The following is a 19,916-nucleotide window of genomic DNA, read 5'->3' on the forward strand; positions in this document are numbered from 1 at the left end:
TGGGATTGATATCAACAAATATGACTACCTAAGCACAATGATCTGCTCATCATCACTGGCAAAAAAAAAAAGGTACTTAACTGTCCCCATAAGTTTTTTAAAAAAGAAGACCTAAAGCACTAGCCCCGCACCATAGGACAACCCTTAGAATCTGGAGGTGCTTCTATAATTATTTTGAACCTTTTGCACCTTGAAGAAAACAGTGCGGCAGAGACAGGCTCAGAGGCTAGTATAGGACCAAAATGACAACCAGAGCTCTGATAAAGCTCTGTAGAGGGGGTTAATAGCCTCAGCTGTGAAGAGACATAAAAAAACTTCATAGATCAAATTAGGTTTGACTTTAGGAATGAAAGAAAAAATCTTACAAATAAAATGGAAAATAATCTAAATGTTCTGGAACAACATCAAAAAGAATAGACTGCTGACACTAGTAACAGTATATAGGAAGTTATTATCCAACAAAAATATACCATGTGAAATTTAGCAAAGCCATTTCTATCCACAAAAGAAGGTGGATACTTCAGAACTTTGGCTATTGCTAGATACAGTAGTTAGCACCTACCGTAATGCTTTTTTCTAAAAATTGAAGTTAGTGTTTATTAGGATCTTGACCAAGGCATCATAGTTTCCAGGCACCAGACAAATATGTAATGAGTAGTAGTAGTAGTAGTAGTAGTAGTAGTAGTAGTAGTAGTAGTAAAAACAACCCAGTCACTACAGTTCAGGGGTAATAATATTATTTAGAGAATTCTGATATTTTAGCATACAAATGCATGAAAGTCAAATTATGTCACAGCAGAAATTCTGCCCAGCTATACGGAATAGTGATTTACCATAGATAGTGTGGCACTTCGAAAAGAAAAGCTGTTCCTCAGTCAGGAGCAGCAGGCAGCAATAAATCGACCAGATGAGAATTTCACTTGTGCAAAAGAGACACTCAAACAGAAATTCTGCAAACAAGCACAAATATAAATTCATCCTAGAACTGGCCAAGCCCAAAACAAATGTTCCCAAAGGAAGAAGAATACAAAACACACACACAAACAAAAATAGTAAGGGTTAACTTTAAAAACTCTACAGCATTACAGGGAAATTACTAAACAACTTTAAACCTACTAAGCCTAACCTACATCACAGGGTTGTTGTGAGGAGAAACCTAAGTATGTAGTACACAGCTCTGGGCTCCTTGGAAGAAGAGCAGGATATAAAATTTTATTTATTTATTTATTTATTTATTTATATAAATAAATAAATAAGCAAGCAAGCATACATACATACATACTTTAGAGGCTATAATTTTTTCAAATAATCTAAAAGGAGATAAAGCAAAATTTGGAAATGAACATGTTATAGCACATTAGCCAGTCACAGATCAAAAGGCCACCGTGGGGAAAGCATACCTCAACGACATCTGGAAAAGGACACAATATATAGGCATTTATATTTAAAATGACAGAAGCCTCTGAGCCAAGTAGGAGGAACTGGAGCGCTTGATTATAACGAGGCCTCGAGAAGAAGTTTGATGGAATAGAGAAAAAGCAGGTTGCTTACCTGTAAGATGATCTTTTGGTGACCCAGTATCACTCACAATATGGGTTATGCGCCAGTGCACTAGCCCTCACGGAAGGATTTTCAAGCTCCCTGAGGTGCTCTGTAGCTATGCCCTTTGCACACCAAGCATGCTTGGTTTCTTCAGTGGCAGAGCGCCCTTTTGCTCAGCTCCTGATCAACTGTGGTGAAGAGAGAGGCTCCAAGGTTTTATTGGTTTTCTAGTCAGTGGGAAGAGGTTGTTGAATCCCTTAAGAAAACTTTTGCAGTCCAGGTGAGAGAATACTGAAGAGACTGAGGGGGTTAGGGTTAGGGTCCAAGTTGACAGTGTCAGGATCGACATAAACAAAGTTGTCCCATGTTTAGCATGGGATTGGGAGTTGTCATCACAGTGTTTACTCTTCTTGTGGTATTTATGATGTCCGTCCTTGGAGACATAATGAGGCTTTTTAAAAGTCTCTTTCAAGGTCTTAGCCAGGGAAGTAGACAATACCGACTGTGACTTTGTTGATGGTTGGAAGGTATGGATGTTGATGGTAACCAATGACAGTGGTATCGGGCTTGGAGAACATAACACTTGTTCGTACAAAGCAGCCCTTAAACATAATTTTCTACTTTGCTTCGGAAAAGATAAGCAAATCTTGTAAGTTCAGACAATATGGTTCTCTCCAAGACAGTAGGCAGAGATCATGTTTGTCAGATGAGAGAAGTATCCCACAGCACTAAGAACACCTCTTAAACATGTGTGTCGGGTACCTCCAGTCACATCCAGTCCATGGGGCGGCAGGGAGGTACACTGCCGCCGCGCCAGATGCTTTTAAAGTGTAGCGCCGGCAGGGGAAACACGGCAGGAGGGGTAAGAGCACCTTCCCCCGCCCTTAAAGGTATCCCCCGCCTTTGAACCAGCCGGTCATTCAAACCTGTTCGGAGGCCCATAAAAGGGGCCATGTGAATGTAAAATATTTACATCCCTACCGTGAATCTTTTCCTTTCAGGAACCAAGCACGACTGAGGTGCGAATCCTGAGGGAAGCACATGCAACAGCAGTCGAGAAGGAATTGAGCAAAAGGGTGCTCTGCCACCGAAGATTGAGCAAGCTTGGCATGCAAAGGGTGGAGTTACAGACAGTGTACCTGCTAATTTTCCCCCCAATTGTGTGCGGATTGAGTTTTGTTATGGGCGGCAATATCAAAGCAGTGTGTGCATACATGCATTCAGAATGGAGCCTTCCTGATTCAACCTGAATGGGATCTAAAATTAACTGAGCGGACATTAAAAAAAAAATTGTGAGAGCATGCAAACGCACACGCCTTATAGGGAACACTGGTTACAGAGTACCTCAAGGAGCTTGCAAATCCTTCCGTGGGGGCTACTGCACAGGCATATAACCAACATTGTGAAGGATACCGGATCACCACAAAGACTCAATGGAATATGGTTATATCTGGATACAAACTGTATAGAACTGTATAGAGAACCAGCGTGGTGTAGTGGTTAGAGTGCCGGACTAGGACCGGGGAGACCCGAGTTCAAATCGCCATTCAGCCATGATACTAGCTGGGTGACTCTGGGCCAGTCACTTCTCTCTCAGCCTAGCCTACTTCACAGGGTTGTTGTGAAAGAGAAACTCAAGTATGTAGTACACCGCTCTGGGCTCCTTGGAGGAAGAGCGGGATATAATTGTAATAATAATAATAATAGAATGGAGCATATTGAAGATTGTGTAGTTCTGTATATCAAAGAGAGTATGGAATCCAATCAAATAGAAAACTTGAGAGGACTGGACTGCTCCGCAGAATCACTGTCGGCAGCAATACCAAGCCCAAACAGTAATTTAGTACCTCCTGATAAAAATACTAAAGGATACCTTGTAGATTGTGAACTGGAGGGTTGTTGGCTGTTGCTAGTGTGTCCCTTGCATTTCTTTTAAGATTTTGGGCCCCTTTGGGACAGGGAACAATTTTCTATCACAACAAAGTGCCATTCATTACAACTGGATTAACAGTTTCAGAGGCACGTTCACTAACATAGTTCCAGAATTTATTCCACAACCTGGAGCACCTATATAAGATACTGATGCACTGGATATGACTCAGTGGCATTCTACTGCCAGCAAGTTTTCAAAACTATATTAACAAGCATTTAACTGTCTTTGCCATCACTGCTGATTTAAAAGGTGACATACAGAGAAGTAAAAATGAATGGCTATTCCAAAAGTAGCAAGATTGCCAGCAACAGGAACCTCTCTAAGACCAGTGAACTACTACTAACAGTAGGGTTGGTAACCAACAGCAGGGTTGCTTCCACAATGGAGCCCTTTAGTGCGTCAGAGGCTGGAAGCAGATTTAAAAAGGAAATTCCACAGGACATTTAATGTAGTCTTCTGCTTCTTGTCTATAAGTTCCTCCTATAATATTTATGGGCTGAACCTGCCAACATGAAGTGTTTAATTAAAGGCACAAGAACACTGAAAAGCCTCTAATGCTTTGCATGTTCACACTGGACAGGTTGGTGCAGCAATTACATTTCATTACCCCAAAAATGACACAAACCAGAAACACTGGAGGACATCATAGGACACACAGGAATGCAAAAGTCTGACAACAAGTCGGTGAACAAAGGGTGCCAATTATTGAGAAACAAGCTAGTATGGAAGCAACCTAGATCAAGAAAAATGTGATTCCCAAGAAATGGGAATGAGAAGAAATACACTTTGCCTGCCCTCATCCTCATCACAAACAAAAGACTACGGCATGTGTTCTAAAGGGCAGGGATGCTGTCTCCACTGAAAAGGGCTAGAACAGGGATCCTCAACGTTGGGCCCCCAGATATTCTTGGACTTCAACTCCCATAATCCCCAGCCAAAGGCCACTGGGCCTGGGGATTATGGGAGTTGAAGTCCAAGAACATCTGGGGCCCCAACGTTGAGGATCCCTGGGCTAGAAGATAAGTCTCTTCTATATGATGCATAAATAACTCTCTTGAAGTTTATTGGTTTTGAACTGCCCCTCCACTGCACATATGCTTCACTATCTACCCATAGTACAACACAACCTGCATTGAGCCTCCACATCTGACAACTTTTTAAGTCTCTAAAGACAACGTTTATTCACCCAAGCTTTTTAACAAGACTTGTGGTTTTAAATTGTTTTAAGGTTTTAATTTATGTTTTAATTTGTTTTTTGTTACTGTAAACTGCCAGAGACAGAGGTTTGGGCCTTGGGGCAGTGTACAACTATAACAAACAAACAATAGATTTACCAAGCTACTGCAAACCTGCTGAAAGTGGCTTGCGAGGGGAAGCAATAGTTTGTTTTTTCAGTGCAAATGTATTTTGAGCACCCTTTGTGTGACTATTGCAATACATGAGGTAGTTGCTTGGAGGGGTGTAATGATCCTGAAATAAGAATTATGGTGTATGCTTGAGCATGTGAATATGACTCTAAGGCTTAGAAAGCCAACCATAAAAATTTCTTCCTAGTTACAATTTATAGTTCACTTCATTCCTAAGGTATTGTTAATGAATGCGGATGCAACAGGATGTCTGCTACAACTGTTCCAAAGATGCCTTGGCAATCAATCAAGCTTTATGATATCCCACAGAGTGACAAGCAATAAATAACAGCACAGTCTGGTTATTTCTGTTACCTGGGACATCTGCATGGATAAAGGCTGGAGCGTATTTTGTTGGCGAATGCACCAGTACAGCAGCCATACACTGAGCACTTGCTACCTGTAATATCTCATCCCTTGACAACAGCAGCTGTGGGGAAATCAGAAATTGAATTAATGGATTATCATTGCACTAAACTACTTCAGGTAGTTTCATTAGGATAAGGAATTTACTGAATGAGGACAGAAACAATAATTTTTAAAAACCTCTTTCATAAAGCTTATAAGTTTCATTATTGCAAGACTACTGTGAAAATAGCTTTAGAATAAAAATAAATGCTTATAAACCAAATTATATCTGTGCACACTGAGGCTGAGTAGCAATTAGCCGTATCTTATGTATTATTGGAATCACCCCCATACACAATCAGAAAAAAGCATTTCCAACCTGCCCACAATATATTTGGACACATCATGGTCTTTTAAAGCTCTCCTTCAACACAACTGTATTTGCTCATTCCTATTTAGAACGGATACAGCATATGCACACAATCCAAGGAGATAAATTCAATATTCATTAAATTAATTCAACTCAAAACAGTGACTAACTTAATAATTGGCTTTTGCCCAGCATACATTAGGAACACAGGCAACATAGCAGCAATTACCTTCTTGAGCACTAAAGGTAATGGACTCTCTCCCTCAAACAACTCTGGACTTGCAGAATTTGCTCCTTTCCCTGAATTATTCATAATAACTGAAACAAAGTTGTCATATTTTAGCAGCTGCTTTAACAAACCTGCAACAAAGGAACAGGATGAAAAACAAACAACTGTAACAAGTAGGGATTATAAAACATTTAAGCATCACATCATTTACTTCTAAAATGTCCTTATGTTTCTATCCATTTTTTACTCCTCATCAGGCCGTATAATAGTAATAGCAGCAGCAGCAGCAAGGCTCTAATTTGGGTTTTTAGTTTGAACAACAAAAGGGCTTTGTTCCTCACCATTATAAAGGATTCTAATGAACCGCCACTTGTGTGACCAAATGTAATGGAAGGAATCAATCATTTTTGTGACACAAACCAATACCAATCTCTTATCTTTTAGTTTTGTAAAACAACGAAGGCCATTTCTTAAAAGGAAGTTAAAAACCTCTCTTTGCATTTTCTACAGATGGTTACACAGATGACTACTATACCATAGACCTGACTTGGCAGGATGATACAGTTGATCAAAACTACCCCATCGTGAAGGAGCTCACTCCACAGTAGTTTACGCATTTGTATGGACTCACACCATCTGTAAACAAATGAAATCTCTACACTGACAATATACACTGAATTTTAAAATGGCTTTCTTCCACTGCCTAACCACATGAACAACATTCAAAAAGGAAGCATCCCAGAAAAAAAGGCTCAGTTAACCACACTTGTGAAAACACCCAAAGCCTTGTGTTCCTCTAACTGAACATCTTACCCATGCAGTTAAGTTGCAGCTCCTTGGTCTGGGCATTCTTCAGAGTAGTTAGAAAGAGGCAACACAGCCTCTCTATGAAATGCATCAATAGTCTCTCTGCAGCACTGGGGACAGAGTACAGCTTGCCATAAAGATAACATACAGCAGCCTTTATGCTCTCATTGGGATATATCAACCCTGCAGCCAGATGCTGCATCATGTTACCTAAAGAGAAAACAGGAAAAGGCAATTGTAAAGAATTAAAATTGATAATTTAGTTAAAGTGAATGATAGCCTGGCTTCAGTGATGCCATTAAGGAGGGGAATGCAGTCATTTCCCCAATTTTAGACCACATAGGATTATCCCTCAGGAGTCCATATCTCTGGAAAACTCATTAGCTCTGCATACAGGGGTACTTTCCACATTAGGACCTTTAGTGCTCCTGAAACATTGCAGTTTTAATGTCAGATGCAGGATTATGCTGTGGCTCAATGCAGTACCTAATATAGTACTTTATTTCAACCACAATCCTGAAATATCTAGCCCTATGGCAAATGAAAATGTGGGCAGCAGCACACTGCTGTGCCAGTCATACCAATCCTAACCCAGAAGTGTGTACATTTGCTCCTTAATGTTCATTTAATTTTTATTAGCACTTGTGCCTTAGGGGTTAGGACGGAGTTGCTGTGCTACAAATTTTCTCCAGAATCCACCATCCAAGTCTTCTATGCTTCATTAAGGCAAGGAATGAGGGATAATTGTTAAAGTGACAGAAGAATTTGCTCTACCAGTCCAAGAACAAGGAACAGACACAGAAACCACTCTTTTCCCCCCAGTCCCTGCTCTGTAAGTTCTGTGATTCGTGCTGCCTTCTTTCGTTTACTTATATTTAAATTGATAGGCCATTTTTGTCCTGCTGCAAAGGGCACTCAAAGCAGTCTACAAAATAATGTAGGGGTAGGGGGTGGGGGAAGGTTTAGGCTGCAATCTTATGCATTTTCCTAGAATTAAGTCTTACTAAACCCAATAGGAATTGCATGTAAACATATTTCACAGAGACTCTGCTGAAAGTAGTGTAGTAGGTGTTACTGTCACATCCTCCGGACATACTTCATCTCTCCTCCCACCTTGAAAGTTAACACCCCCTCTGCACAGCAATATTTCACCCTCTCCTAAATTTACATAGCGGTTGCCAGAACCTAAGGGGTATACTCGTGAGTCAAATGGGCCGTAAGCCAGAATTTGGCTTTTTAAAATCTGGCCACCTCAGGCTGAGCTTGAATCAACACCATCTTTACTTCTGTTCTCCTCTCCTTTGATATCACCAAGAACCTGTGTGGAGTTCAGAAAGGCACTCTTTAGGACTTTGTGCAGCGGTAGGTGAAAGAAAGGAGGTGTAAAGAAAGAAACTGGACTGAATGACTTTTAAAAAATTTACCACACTTGCATTTTTGTGCTACAAAAGGAACATTTTAAAAGAGCATGTAACAAAGTGCAACCAGCTGGATTTTTAAAAACTGGAAGTTAACATCCTACAAATCAGCTATTTAATGGGGAGGGGGCTGAATCTAGTCCTTTCTCCCTCTCTCTAACAGCTGATCAGTGAGATTTTTACATTTTGAAAGGCTTCTAGGAGTAGGAGCAGTGCAACTAGGAAATGGCAAGAAATGAAAGAAGGAGGGCTTCACCAACTACATGATGCAACTGCCAAAAGGGACCACTCCACCGGCCAATCCTCAGTTGCACTTTGTCAGTCCATACTGGAGAAGCTGATGTGGCAACTGTGTTTTAAATTTCAAACAAGTAATTCTAAGTAGAACTCATGGAGCCTACTTCTCCCCCTCCCCGCCACCACTACCACCACACACACATTTTTCAACATGATGACGTTTACCTAGGACCCAAGTGCTGTGAATTTGGTTTGTATTCAACTGTCAATACCAGGTTTACAAAGGGATGTTGCCTATACTTCGAGTGCCCACCATCTTGAAACAAGAGGGCAGATGGGGGGACGGGGACACCTCAGCCTGGGTCCCCTAGGACCCTCTTCCATGTGCTGTGAATCTGGTTTACATTGAACTGTGAACACAAACTTTATTACAGGGGAATACATGGATACACATCCGGACATGGTGATCTTACAGGCCTTCAAACCTTCAGAAAGTAGGCTAAAACTTTTAAAATCAGCTTCTCTCACACATTCCCAGGAGTTCTCAATATCATCATTATATAGCTGTGTTTCATACTCACTGTGTTCAAACACTAACACCTCAGTAAAATTTGGAATAGCATCTGCCAACTTTCCCAGAAGAACAAACATGGGTAAGCTGGCTCTTGTAGTGGCTACCTTACATAACTATGGGAGTGGGGGAGAAAAGAAAGAAGTATGATTTATCATAGAATGGTAGGGTATAAGTGCCTGAATAATATAAATATAAATTTAAAAAACAAGTCATCAGTTAGGGCATTATCGCAAATTTTAACGTTTAGAACAGGGACAGGTTAAGCAGACTGTCCGCAAAATAAATTAAGAGTTTTCACTTTCTCAGAACCACCTAAATTGATTTTATGACATGTTCTCTGTTGCTTCTGTTTCTACCAATTAACACATGCAAAGAATACCCATGCAATCTTGACCAGGTTACAAGAACTGCACAGAGAAATGTATTGTGTGAACAAGCACTCCACAAATACAGTCCTACTGCAACTTCCATGACCAGGATCCAAAGAATAGTCAAACCACTTCCTTGAACCTAAGGAGACTTTAATTGTTCTTCCCCCCAACCCCCACAAAACAGAAGCTGACACCACCCACCATACCACATGGTAAACTGTTTTTAAAACCGAGGGTAATTTCAAAAGCAGTTTTCCATATAGTGATACAATCTACTAACAAAATAAGTCAAACATTCCAGTTTGGTGCAAGCTCCTTGCATAAACTTATGCAGTTATTTCATCACATCAGCACTTTTTGAGATCTGAAATTACAGAAACTGCACTAACATATTGATGGAGGACCAGTATACAATACATTTGTGCACAAGAACCTGTTCAGAGGAGCAGTCAAGACAGATTGTATTAAATGCAATTCATTTAATTTAATGTGCACAGGTCTGAAGTGAACAGGCGAATACTATCCCATTTATTTATATCATCCATTCATCTGTACTTCATAGCAGCTTGCAATTCTGAGATAACATAGGGATCTGAGAGAGAAAAATCTGAAAAAGTGGACCTTTTAGGCAGCTGAAGTTGATTAGAAGTTTCATGTCTCCATAAGAACAGGAAAAATAGCCTTGCAGAAGAGGATCTTCTACTACTGTAGAAAAAATAGAGGCTCATGTACTGTGCAAGGCAAGGCAGGTGGTTGGAGCTGCTATGTGTGTGCCAGCACCCTAGATACTGTTGCACATCAGGACAGTTCTGCTCCATCGTTCAATTGTGCAAATGCAGTTGCACAACAGGATGCCCATATTTCCAATGGGCGTCCTGTTACCCAACTGCATTTGTGCAACCTTATACCAGAGTAGAACTGCCCTGGTATCAGCGGCAGCCAGTCAGTAAGGACAGGAGGGGCTGTGCCCCACCCTCCAGAAAAGAAAAGAAAACACACACACTGTGGGTAGATTTTTTAAAAAACAAAATTAGTGTCCAGCCAGCCAGGGTTGAAGAGATATAGCTGCAGATTCCTCCCCCGCTCTGCTATTGGAGGGAATAGTCTGCGAATCAAGGCTATTCCCTCACCACATTGCTTTGGGCATCCTGCATCACCGCCTCCCCAAGTTTAGACATAAAAGGGCAAAAGAGACATGTGTGCATTGGGGGGTTTTGCCCTTTAATGTCTAATCCCAGGAGGTGGTGATACAGGGCACTCAAAGCAACAAGGTGAGGGAATAGCCTTGATTTGCAAGCTATTCCCTCCAGTAGCAGAGTGGGGGAGGAATCTGCAGCAGCCAGAGAAGGAAGCAGAAAGTTCCCTGCCTCCCAGCAGATCGGCTGCCTCTTTTATCTCCTTTCTGGCTGGACACGGCAAATTATATTTTACCAGCCATGAGCTGTCTGCCTCTCTGTTTTAGAGTGTGTGGAGGGGTGCTGGGTGCTGCTTGATTCGAGTGGCTCAAACCACTCTGCGTCGGTTACCTGTGAGTAAGCCCATTGGAAATAATGGGATACCTCATGTGTAACTTTCACAGAATGGTTTTTGCAGCTAGCATCCTTGCCCCACCCCACCAGTCCCAGATGGCAGCTGCCGCCACTGCCTGGTATGCAACACCTTTGACAGTGCTGACATATGCGCAGCAGCGCAGATGGTGTATCAATCGCCCACATTGTGTTGCACAGTCTATGAGCCAGGAATCTGGATATGGTGCCAAAAGAAGAAGAAAAAAGGATTGGCAGACAATTTTAAAGGTAACAAGGACTGTTTCAGATATTTTCCTAGTCTCCTGCATAACTTCTCTCATTTTCCAAGTCCATGAGAACATATTCAAAGGGATAATTTATACAAACCTCTTTCTGACATCCATCCAATAAATAGTGCAGGTACCTGTCCAACTTCAGCTCCACTACAAGCAGTACTAAAACTGAGCACAAGAAGAAAGTTTAATCACAACACAATTCCTACACACTAATGAATTTTGCCATGGCTGTGGAATTGCTACCACAATTATTATATAGATAATTTATTCTATATAGCATCCCTGTTGGTTCTGCTTGACATCTCAGCAGCGTCCAGTACCATTGATCATGGTATCCTGGACCACCTCTCAGGTATAGGAATGGTGCACTGGAGTGGTTCTGGTCCTTTCTTGAGGGGAGGTTCCAGAAGATGGTGCTGGGGGACTTCTGTTTGACTTCTTGGCCATTTGTCTACAGGGTCCTGCAAGGCTCAGTTTTGTCCCCCATGCTGTTTAACATCTACATGAAAACACTGGAAGAGGTCATCAGGAGGTTTGCACTGAAGTGTCATCAGTATGCATATGACACTTAGCTCTGCATCTCTCTGACAGCAGATCCTAGGGAGGCAGTGGATGTACTAAACTGGGGGCTGGAGGCAGTGATGGGCAGGTGCCGTTGGTCAGTAGGAAAACCAATCGGGATGGAGTGATTCAGCCAGCTTTGGATGGGGTTGTACCCCCTTGAAAGAGGAAGTGTGCAGCTTGGGGGTCTTGCTGGACACAGCTCTGCTTTTGGATGCTCAGATATATGCAATAGCCAGGGGTACCTTGGCACAGCTTCGTGCCAGCTGTGTCCCTTTCTCAAGAATATAGATCTGGCTACACTTACGCATGCCTTAGTCATATTGCAGCTGGATGTGCTATATGTGGTGCTGCCTTTGAAGAATATTCAGAAACAGTTGGTGCAGAATGCAGCTGCTACGGTTCTCTCTGGAACCACTTGCTCAGAGCATATCTATCTATCTATCATTCTCTAAGGCATACCTGTTGCTAATCCCGTGTGTGGCTGCTCTCGCAAGAGTTCGCAAGCAGCTGCCAGGAGAGGAAGAAGAACGCCGGAAAGCAGCAGCTGGCCGGCCAAGAAACAGCGGCAGTGGTAGAACTGGCTGAAGGGATGTGGGGGGATGGGGACAAAGTGGCTGAAGGGATGGGGGATGGGGACAAAGTGGCTGAAGGGGTGGGAGGGAGAACGAACTGTCTGAAGGGATGTGATGGGGAAGAACAAAGTGGTTGAAGGTATGGAGACGAAATGAGGACGGGGCAGGGAGCCAGACTGGTTGTTGCGCTGGGGGAGGGGAGAGACAGGGAGAACTAAGAGGCACAGATGCTCTGCACTGGATCAGCTAATTTAACCTATTTTGAAAGAGCTACACTGGCTGCCAATTTGTTTCCAGATCCAATTCAAGGTGCTGGTTATTACCTTCAGAGCCCTTAATGGTTTGGGCCCTGGATATATGAAGAACCATCTGCACCCAAGGGATTCTGCCCACCCAACAAGGTCATCTGGGGGACTTTGCTCCACGTGCCAACACTGAGTCTAAAATGTCATGCATGTGGAACAGGGCAAAAGCTTGAATCGATTCATAGAACTGCCCGGCCATAGCAAATCAAAAATTCACTAAAGAATCATGATTTGCCCACAGGGAACAATGGGAAACTCGAATCACCCCATTGTTCCCCATGGGTAGAGACACCAAAGTGGGCTGGGTGGTAGGGCATGATGGCTGCTACTTACCAACCAACCTAAAAAAGAAATGAGCAAGCAGGCGATTTTTAAAAAAATTAAACTTCCCCCCCCCCAAACTCCATAGATTCCTATGGGGGTTTAGGTAAAAAAAATTATAAAAATTGTCCGCTTGCCTTTTATGGGTTGGGTGATAGGTAGCACCCATCACGCCGTACCACCCAACCCACTTTAGTATCCCAAAACCTACTCATGGGGGGAAATGGGATGATTCAAGTTCCCCATTGTCCCCCATGGCCAAAACAAGAAGAATACTCACATTTTGCAATCTTGCCTTGAAACAGTTGCAGAAACACTGCAGAATAGAAGCACACACTGCCCCTCCCAACACAGAACACCACATTTTGCCAGACACACAGTCCAAAGATGGCAAAAAGATAATCTATGACCCAGAATCCACTACCACCCACAATGCCTGGGCTGCAGAAACATCATTGGTACAAGTTACTCTCTCTCACACAATTATAACTCCGTCCTTACTTGCAACCGCTGCCACAGCAGCACCCTTAGCAGCCAGCAAGAATAGCCATAATCTCAACTACAGCAACATCTTCAGCCACATTTTGACTGATCGAGTACACCTTGCAAAGCAGAATACAGATTGCAAAGCAGACCAGAGCAGTGAGTGAAGCACAAGTTACTCAAGACTAGACATTGAGCTCATCTCACAGCAATAACCAAGAAAATATTACACACAGAGAGCTGAGCTCCCACTGTCCATTTCTCGCCACACCACCATCTCACAAACAGACCAAACCGCAATTCAAGGAAGGAAGGAAGGAAGGAAGGAAGGAAGGAAGGAAGGAAGGAAGGAAGGAAGGAAGGAAGGAAGATACCCAAGTTCTGCCTTTGTAAATCTGAGATCTAGCAAAACCAGATAGTTATACCAGCAAGCAATAGCACAGCAAGCATAGTTACTCAGAAAACCACAAAATTGAAACTTTCTTCTATTCTGCCTCCTGCCACAGAGAGATCGGAGGACAGAACAGTCAAGGCCTGATGGACCAATGGTCTGACAAGAAAGTCACAAAGCTTCTAGACTCTTACCATAAGAAGTCTTCTTTCTTCTCCAGCCAGCATACATTCTTGCCTACCTACATCTGAATAAAACTATGGCCTCAGATTAGTGCTGGGCCCCGGCTGACAACCTGACAGGGCACCAGTCCATATCTCATCATTGGTCATGGCGGTAGCGTACATGCATGTCTGTGTGTGTCAGCAGCACTAACAGGCAGACTGTGACATATCTGAGTTGGGTTAGCCAGGGTGGGGCGAGCTGCTAGTGGTGTTACAGTAGGTGGGGGTGACCATGAATCACTCACCCTCCATGGCCAGCTCGCAATAGCCCAGCAAGGGGAAGTTGGCCTTCAGGAAGACCAGCTGCTCCACCATGTCAGCATCCAAGCATGAGCAATGGGGTGTCACCATGTCCTCCACCATGGTGAACACTCTCTTGCTCTGGACACTGGTTGGAGGGCACGAGGAACCATCCGGCAAATGCCACCAAGTCCAGCCAGTCTTGGCAACATGTTGCCCAAAACTGGATCAGCTCCATCTCCCAGCTCCTGCAGGTACTGCAGCACACACTGCTCAGCACTGCTGCAGGGCTTGGTGGGCTTCTCCAGTCCCCCTGGCAAGGCACCAAGGAACCCCTGCATGAACAACTGGGTGGAACGTGGAGGAGGAACCGCCAACTCATTTCACCCTGCCAAGGACACCACACCGCTGGACTGGGGAGCGACGGTGATAGTACTGCTGCTAGGGGTGGACTGTGCACTAGCAGTAAGCACTCCAGCACCCTCCTCCTGGTTGTACCCCAGCCTCCTTTCCTCAGCTTGCCTAACCTCTGAAACCAGGAGGTCCCTCCACCTGGGCAGCTGGTCAGGGATGACCACTTTGTCCTTTATCCTTGGGTCACATAGGCAGAACAAGACATGCTCTGCCAATTTACCCAAGGGTGACGTGAGCCGATCCACCACTCCTGTCCTCAGCCAATTTGCCAAGATGATTCCTTCCTCAGTGGTCAGCATGATCTGGAGCTCACCCATCGTCTTCTCAAGGAGAAGAGCGGGAGGTAAAACCTGGCTCAGTGTTGCTGCCTCGACACACAAGCTGTTCGTGGCAACAAAGAACAGCTTGAGTGCCAAGGCAACCTTGGAAAGGAGTGCCCATTCCTGGCTGGATAGGTCACACATTTCCAAGCCACACCTCCTTGCCATGCTACGGATAGCCAGCTCTTGCTCCTGCAGGTGCCAGAGCAAGAGAAAGGTGGAGTTCCACCAGGTCAGAACATACTGAGGGATCAGGCGTTCAGGTAGGCCCAGTTCACGCTGCCTCTCCCTGAACATACGCCTACCCATTTCTCTCTGGTGGAAGTAAGCTGCTATCTTGTGGCACTTCTCCACAAGAGCAGCCGTGATGGCAGCAGGATGACGCCCAGCACTTGCAGTGGAGATGTATTGCCTGGCTGCAGCCCCGGAGGACCAAGCGCATCCCGCACGACCAGGTTCAGGGTGTGCACAACACGACAGATGGATACAAACTGACCCTGTACGGCTGCCTTTGTTTCATTGGTGGCATTGTTAGTGACCATGAATACTTGGCAAAGGTTTGGCTGCCCATTTTGCATACGCAGAAGCCTGTAATTGCCCGTCTGACTCATTTGGAGGAAGGTGGGGCCAAGGAAGAGTCTTTCGCCTGCCCTCTCTCTGACTCACTCCTCCAGCTCCTGCCTGCAGCCAGTCAATGTCAGTCCGTGAAGGCAGCACAGCGGGGATTGCTTTTCTTTTAGCCTGCCCTGTCTCGCCAGCATGCCCACACCAGCCAGCCCTGCTGATGTACAGACATTCCCAGAGTTTGGGATGCGCTGGGAGAGCTCTCACCACCTGTGCTGCTCAGCTTTAAAAGTTTGTTGTTATTTAAAAATTTTTTTTTTTCAAAAAGCGGGAGAAATTATGTCCCAAAAGGGGCAAGCATTTCCCCACTGAAAGTCAGGATATCCTGCACAGTGCAGGACAGTTGACAATTCTAGTTCTGCTGTAGTCTCTCTCCAGCATCCTTTTTCACAAAGTGTCCCACTAGATGCCTCCAAGAAGCACACAGGCAGGGGTTGAGGGATTGTCCTCTGTCTGGCTGTTGCTTCCCTGCAACTGGTATTTAGCAGCATCTTGCTTCTGAGACTGGAGGTGGCCTATAGCCAGCAGACTAGCAACCATTGATAGACATGTCCTCCGTGAATTTGTCTAAGACCCTTTTAAAGCCATCCAAGCTAGTGGCCATCACCACATCCCATGACAAAGAATTCCATAGATTAATTAGGCACTGTGTGAAAAAGTACTTCCTCTTGGTGGTCTAAATTTCCTGGTCTTCAGTTTCATGGGATGACCCCTGGTTCTAGTGTTGTGAGAGAGAGAGAAACATTTCTTTATCTACTCTCTCTGCTCCATACATAAGTTTATACACATCTCCCCGTAGTCGCCTCTTTTCCAAATTAAAAAGCCCCAGATGCTGTAGCCTTGACTCATAAGGAAGATGCTCCAGGCCCCTCATAATCTTGGTTGCCCTCTTCTGTACCTCTTCCAGTTCTACAATGTCTTTCTTAAGATACAGTAACCAGAACTGTACACTGTACAGGTGGTCCTTGTTATCCGTGCACTCCGTATCTGCAGTTTCATGTATGCGCGATTGGGTCTTAGAGACCCAGTTCCAGAGTGGGTATATGTTCAGTATCCTCCATCATGAATACAGATGCAAAGAATTCATTCAGCTTCTCTGCAAGAACAGGTTGCTTACCTGTAACTTTGGTTCTTCTAGTGGTCATCTGTACTCCTACACCTATGGGCTTCGCATGTGCGCAGAAGACCAATTCAGAATGTTCCAAGCTTCTTGAGTTTAGGCAGGAACCCCACCCCCTATCCCCTCTACGCCTGCGTATCATCCCTTCCCCTCAGTCTCTGAGTCCGCTATAACATCTCTAGAGAGGAGAGGAGGGAGGGTGTGTAAGAGCACAGATGACCACTAGAAGAACCAAAGTTACAGGTAAGCAACCTGTTGTTCTGCGTGGTCGTCTGTGCCTTACACCTATGGGTGTATCACAAGCTTAGGCTTACCTGGAGGTGGGAGTTAAGCGAAGAGTGAATTCAGGACTTCCCTCCCAAAGGTCAACTGCCGACGTGAGTGGATATCCAACACGTAGTGCTGGACAAAGGACAGTGGGGTTGACCAAGTGGCCGCTTGGCAAATCACTTCCAGCAGTACGGAGCGGATAAAAGCGGCCGAAGTAGAGACCGCTCGGATTGAGTGGGCCTTGATAGGAGACAGCAGGGGTGTTTTGGCAATCTGGTAGGTGGTCTGGATCGTCTGCACAATCCATCTGGACAGCGTCTGTGAGGAGACCTGGCGACCTTTATGCTAGTCCAAGAAGGTCACAAACAGAGACGGTGTCAGGCGCCAAGGAGATGTCCTTTGGAAACAGAACACGAGTGCCCTGCAAATGTCTAGGCTGTGCAGTTTGCGCTGGGCTTAGTCTGCAGGGTTTGGAAAAAACGTTGGGAGAAATGAGGAAACTACTTTTGGCAAAGTAGTAGTTACTTTTGGATCCGTCATGGATGCAACCAAGGATGCCAGGGTTCGCAAGGCGTGAATCCTTCACCAGGGAAGGAACACCCTTGCCTGATGGGAGTCGAAGACCAGGCCCAAGAACTCTAACCCTTGAAGGATGGAGCTTTGACTTGGAGTAATTGATGGCAAGTCCCAGTTTGTTGAGGAGCGTGATGGTGCGACGTACGGCCAGGGATCGTGCTACAATCATCCAGTCGTCCAAATACGGGAACAGTTGGACGCCTGCCTCTTGAAGGAATGCCACCACTGGGGCCATACATTTTGTAAAGACCCAGGGGGTGGAGGCGAGTCCAAATGGGAGACTTTTGAACTGATAAGTGGCATCTCCTATCTGGAAACAGTGGTATTTGCAATGTTGAGGGCTGATGGTAATATGATAACAGGTGTCCCTGAGGTCCAGGGCCGCGAACCACACTCCTTTGCAAAGCAACTGAAGGATAACTGGAATGGTTAGCATCCAAAATCATTTGCAGGTGATGGGAAAGTTCAGGCCTCTGAGGTCAAGGATGGTGCAGACCCCGCCATCAGGCTTGGGAATCATGAAATAAGGGGAGTAGAACCCTGGACCTGCTGCGGCAGGAACCTCCTCGATGGCGTCTTTCTGCAGGAGGGAGACCACCTCTTCTGTCAAGGTCCTTTTTTGGACCAAGGCAACTGGCGAGGAATATTGAGGTCTTTCGGGGAATTCGAGTGTGTACCCCACCCAGATGATGGTTAGGACCCATGAGTCAGTGGTGATATTCTTCAATGCCAGTAGGAAGTGTCACGCCATCGGTCTCAGATAGCAAGGAGGAAGGGGAAGCTGAAAGCCTTCCAGCGGATGCAGGGGTGCCTGAGGGGCAGAGCCCAGCTGTCAGTTCCCAAGAGACAGCTGAGGAGGGTCCAGCTGGTGTTTCAGAGCAGGCACAGCAGTCTGGGGCAGCAGAGACAGCGACGGACAGACTAAAGGATGAGCTGTGCGGGCAACCCCCACTGACTCCAGAGCAACGGCGTGTCACAAGATGACGAGCACAGCTGGAAACTATCAGAAGAAGTAAACGCCTCTTGCAGAGGGCTGATAAGCCTTGAATCCCTGCCAGCTGAGAGTTATCAGCTTGGACTATAAAGCACGTCAACAGCTTTCTGTTAGCTGCTGGAAGACATTTGTCAACCCTCGGGTCGACAGCTTTCAGCCCGAGCCTGATATAGAGAACTATTCCGAGCCGTGTTTCATTTCTGCAGCCCAGTTTGTATTGTGGACTATCTTTCTGGACTTCCCTTCTGGGTAGCCAGATTGCCGACAGGAATGGGAGGAGATGAGTCCCAACTCGGAACTGTCTGAAGTCATTGTTTCTTAGGGTATGTCAGTTGGGGAGGCAGGGGCGCTGCTTCTGGGGCAGTGGCTTAGTGTACTGATGCTTCCGACTATAAGTCATCGGTCTGGTGAAGCAAAAGGAGCAGTCTGAGGAGGAGTAGGAAGGTGTCTGGCGGTCTTGAGGTCGTGCTGTGACTGAGGAACAGAGGTTGATGGAGAGTCATCGAGTGTTCTGTACTCCGGAGTTTTTGGACCTTTTGCAAGGTCTTGTTGGTCTTGTCTCCAAAGAGGGCCTCTCCCTCAAAACGGGAGGTCCTCAATGCGGGACCTGGCCTCGTGGGTCAAGCCAGATGAGTGCAGCCAAACGTGGCAGTGAAAGGCGATGGAAGTAGCCATGGCCTTGGCGGCACCCTTTGTCGAATGTTGGGCCGCATGCAACTCTTGCTTTGCTAGTTGAAAGGATTCCCTGTAGAACACTTTTGCTGCTTTTTTTTATCTGGAGGTAAGAGATCTAAGAACAGTCCAATGGCTTCCCAAAGAAAGTGATTGTACTTTGCATTATATGCCTGGTAATTGGCTATTTGAGATGTAGTATCACATTGGAATAGAGTCTATGACCCAGAGAATTGAGCTTTTTCCCTTCCCAGTCAGCTGGCGAGCAAGATGCACAAGCTTTATTGAAAACCTGGGAAGTTTCAGTCACAATGGAGTTAGGGGTGGGGTGCTTTTGCAGAAAATGCCCCACAGCTTCATCTTCTGTGCAGACTTTATAGAAGTTCTCTAGTCATTTTGACGTTTGAGGGAGCGATGAAGGTTTAGACCAATATGACTTCACAATGTCCAGCAGAGTCGAATTTAGGGGGAGAGATATGGGGGCTCGGGTGTCTGCCTGGATAAGGCCAAACAGCGGGTCCAAGTCGGATTTGTTTTGTTGATGCAGTTGGATATTCATAGAGGACGCCATGCGAGTCAGGTAGTCAGCGAATGTTTTGTAGTCTTCCGAAGGGGACGAAGGCTTGTGTCCCGCTTGTTGGTCAACTAGGGAGGATGCCAGTGAGACCTTGGGGGGAGTAGGATGCGTGTGCCTCATCATCTGGGAGGCCAGTAATCTCCCTCCAAGTCCTGAACATCCGGTGTCACTGGAGAAGGGGGAGAAACTAGCACAGCCTTTCCCCCTGGC

General features: G+C 45.2%; 1 protein-coding gene across 9 annotated transcripts in view; it reads right to left on the bottom strand.

Moving 5' to 3' along the window:
• The window catches only part of MEI1 (meiotic double-stranded break formation protein 1), an 88,129-nt gene that overhangs the window by 48,939 nt on the left and 19,274 nt on the right, over nucleotides 1–19,916 (bottom strand). For 7 of the 9 annotated variants that reach the window (XR_008308243.1, XM_053254229.1, XM_053254226.1 and 4 more), the window contains exons 4-9: nucleotides 11,131–11,204; nucleotides 8,872–8,977; nucleotides 6,642–6,845; nucleotides 5,829–5,959; nucleotides 5,197–5,311; nucleotides 834–950 (exon numbers count right to left, since the gene is read on the bottom strand). Coding sequence is in view for 8 of the 9 variants with exons in the window: in XM_053254229.1 (XP_053110204.1) it covers nucleotides 834–950; nucleotides 5,197–5,311; nucleotides 5,829–5,959; nucleotides 6,642–6,845; nucleotides 8,872–8,977; nucleotides 11,131–11,204 (747 nt within the window). In the remaining variant the exon portion in view is untranslated. The remainder of the gene's footprint in view (nucleotides 1–833; nucleotides 951–5,196; nucleotides 5,312–5,828; nucleotides 5,960–6,641; nucleotides 6,846–8,871; nucleotides 8,978–11,130; nucleotides 11,205–19,916) is intronic. The other 2 variants (XM_053254227.1, XM_053254230.1) reach the window with 2 other exon arrangements.

This window comes from Hemicordylus capensis, chromosome 5, assembly GCF_027244095.1.
Source record: "Hemicordylus capensis ecotype Gifberg chromosome 5, rHemCap1.1.pri, whole genome shotgun sequence".
Classification (NCBI taxonomy): domain Eukaryota; kingdom Metazoa; phylum Chordata; class Lepidosauria; order Squamata; family Cordylidae; genus Hemicordylus; species Hemicordylus capensis.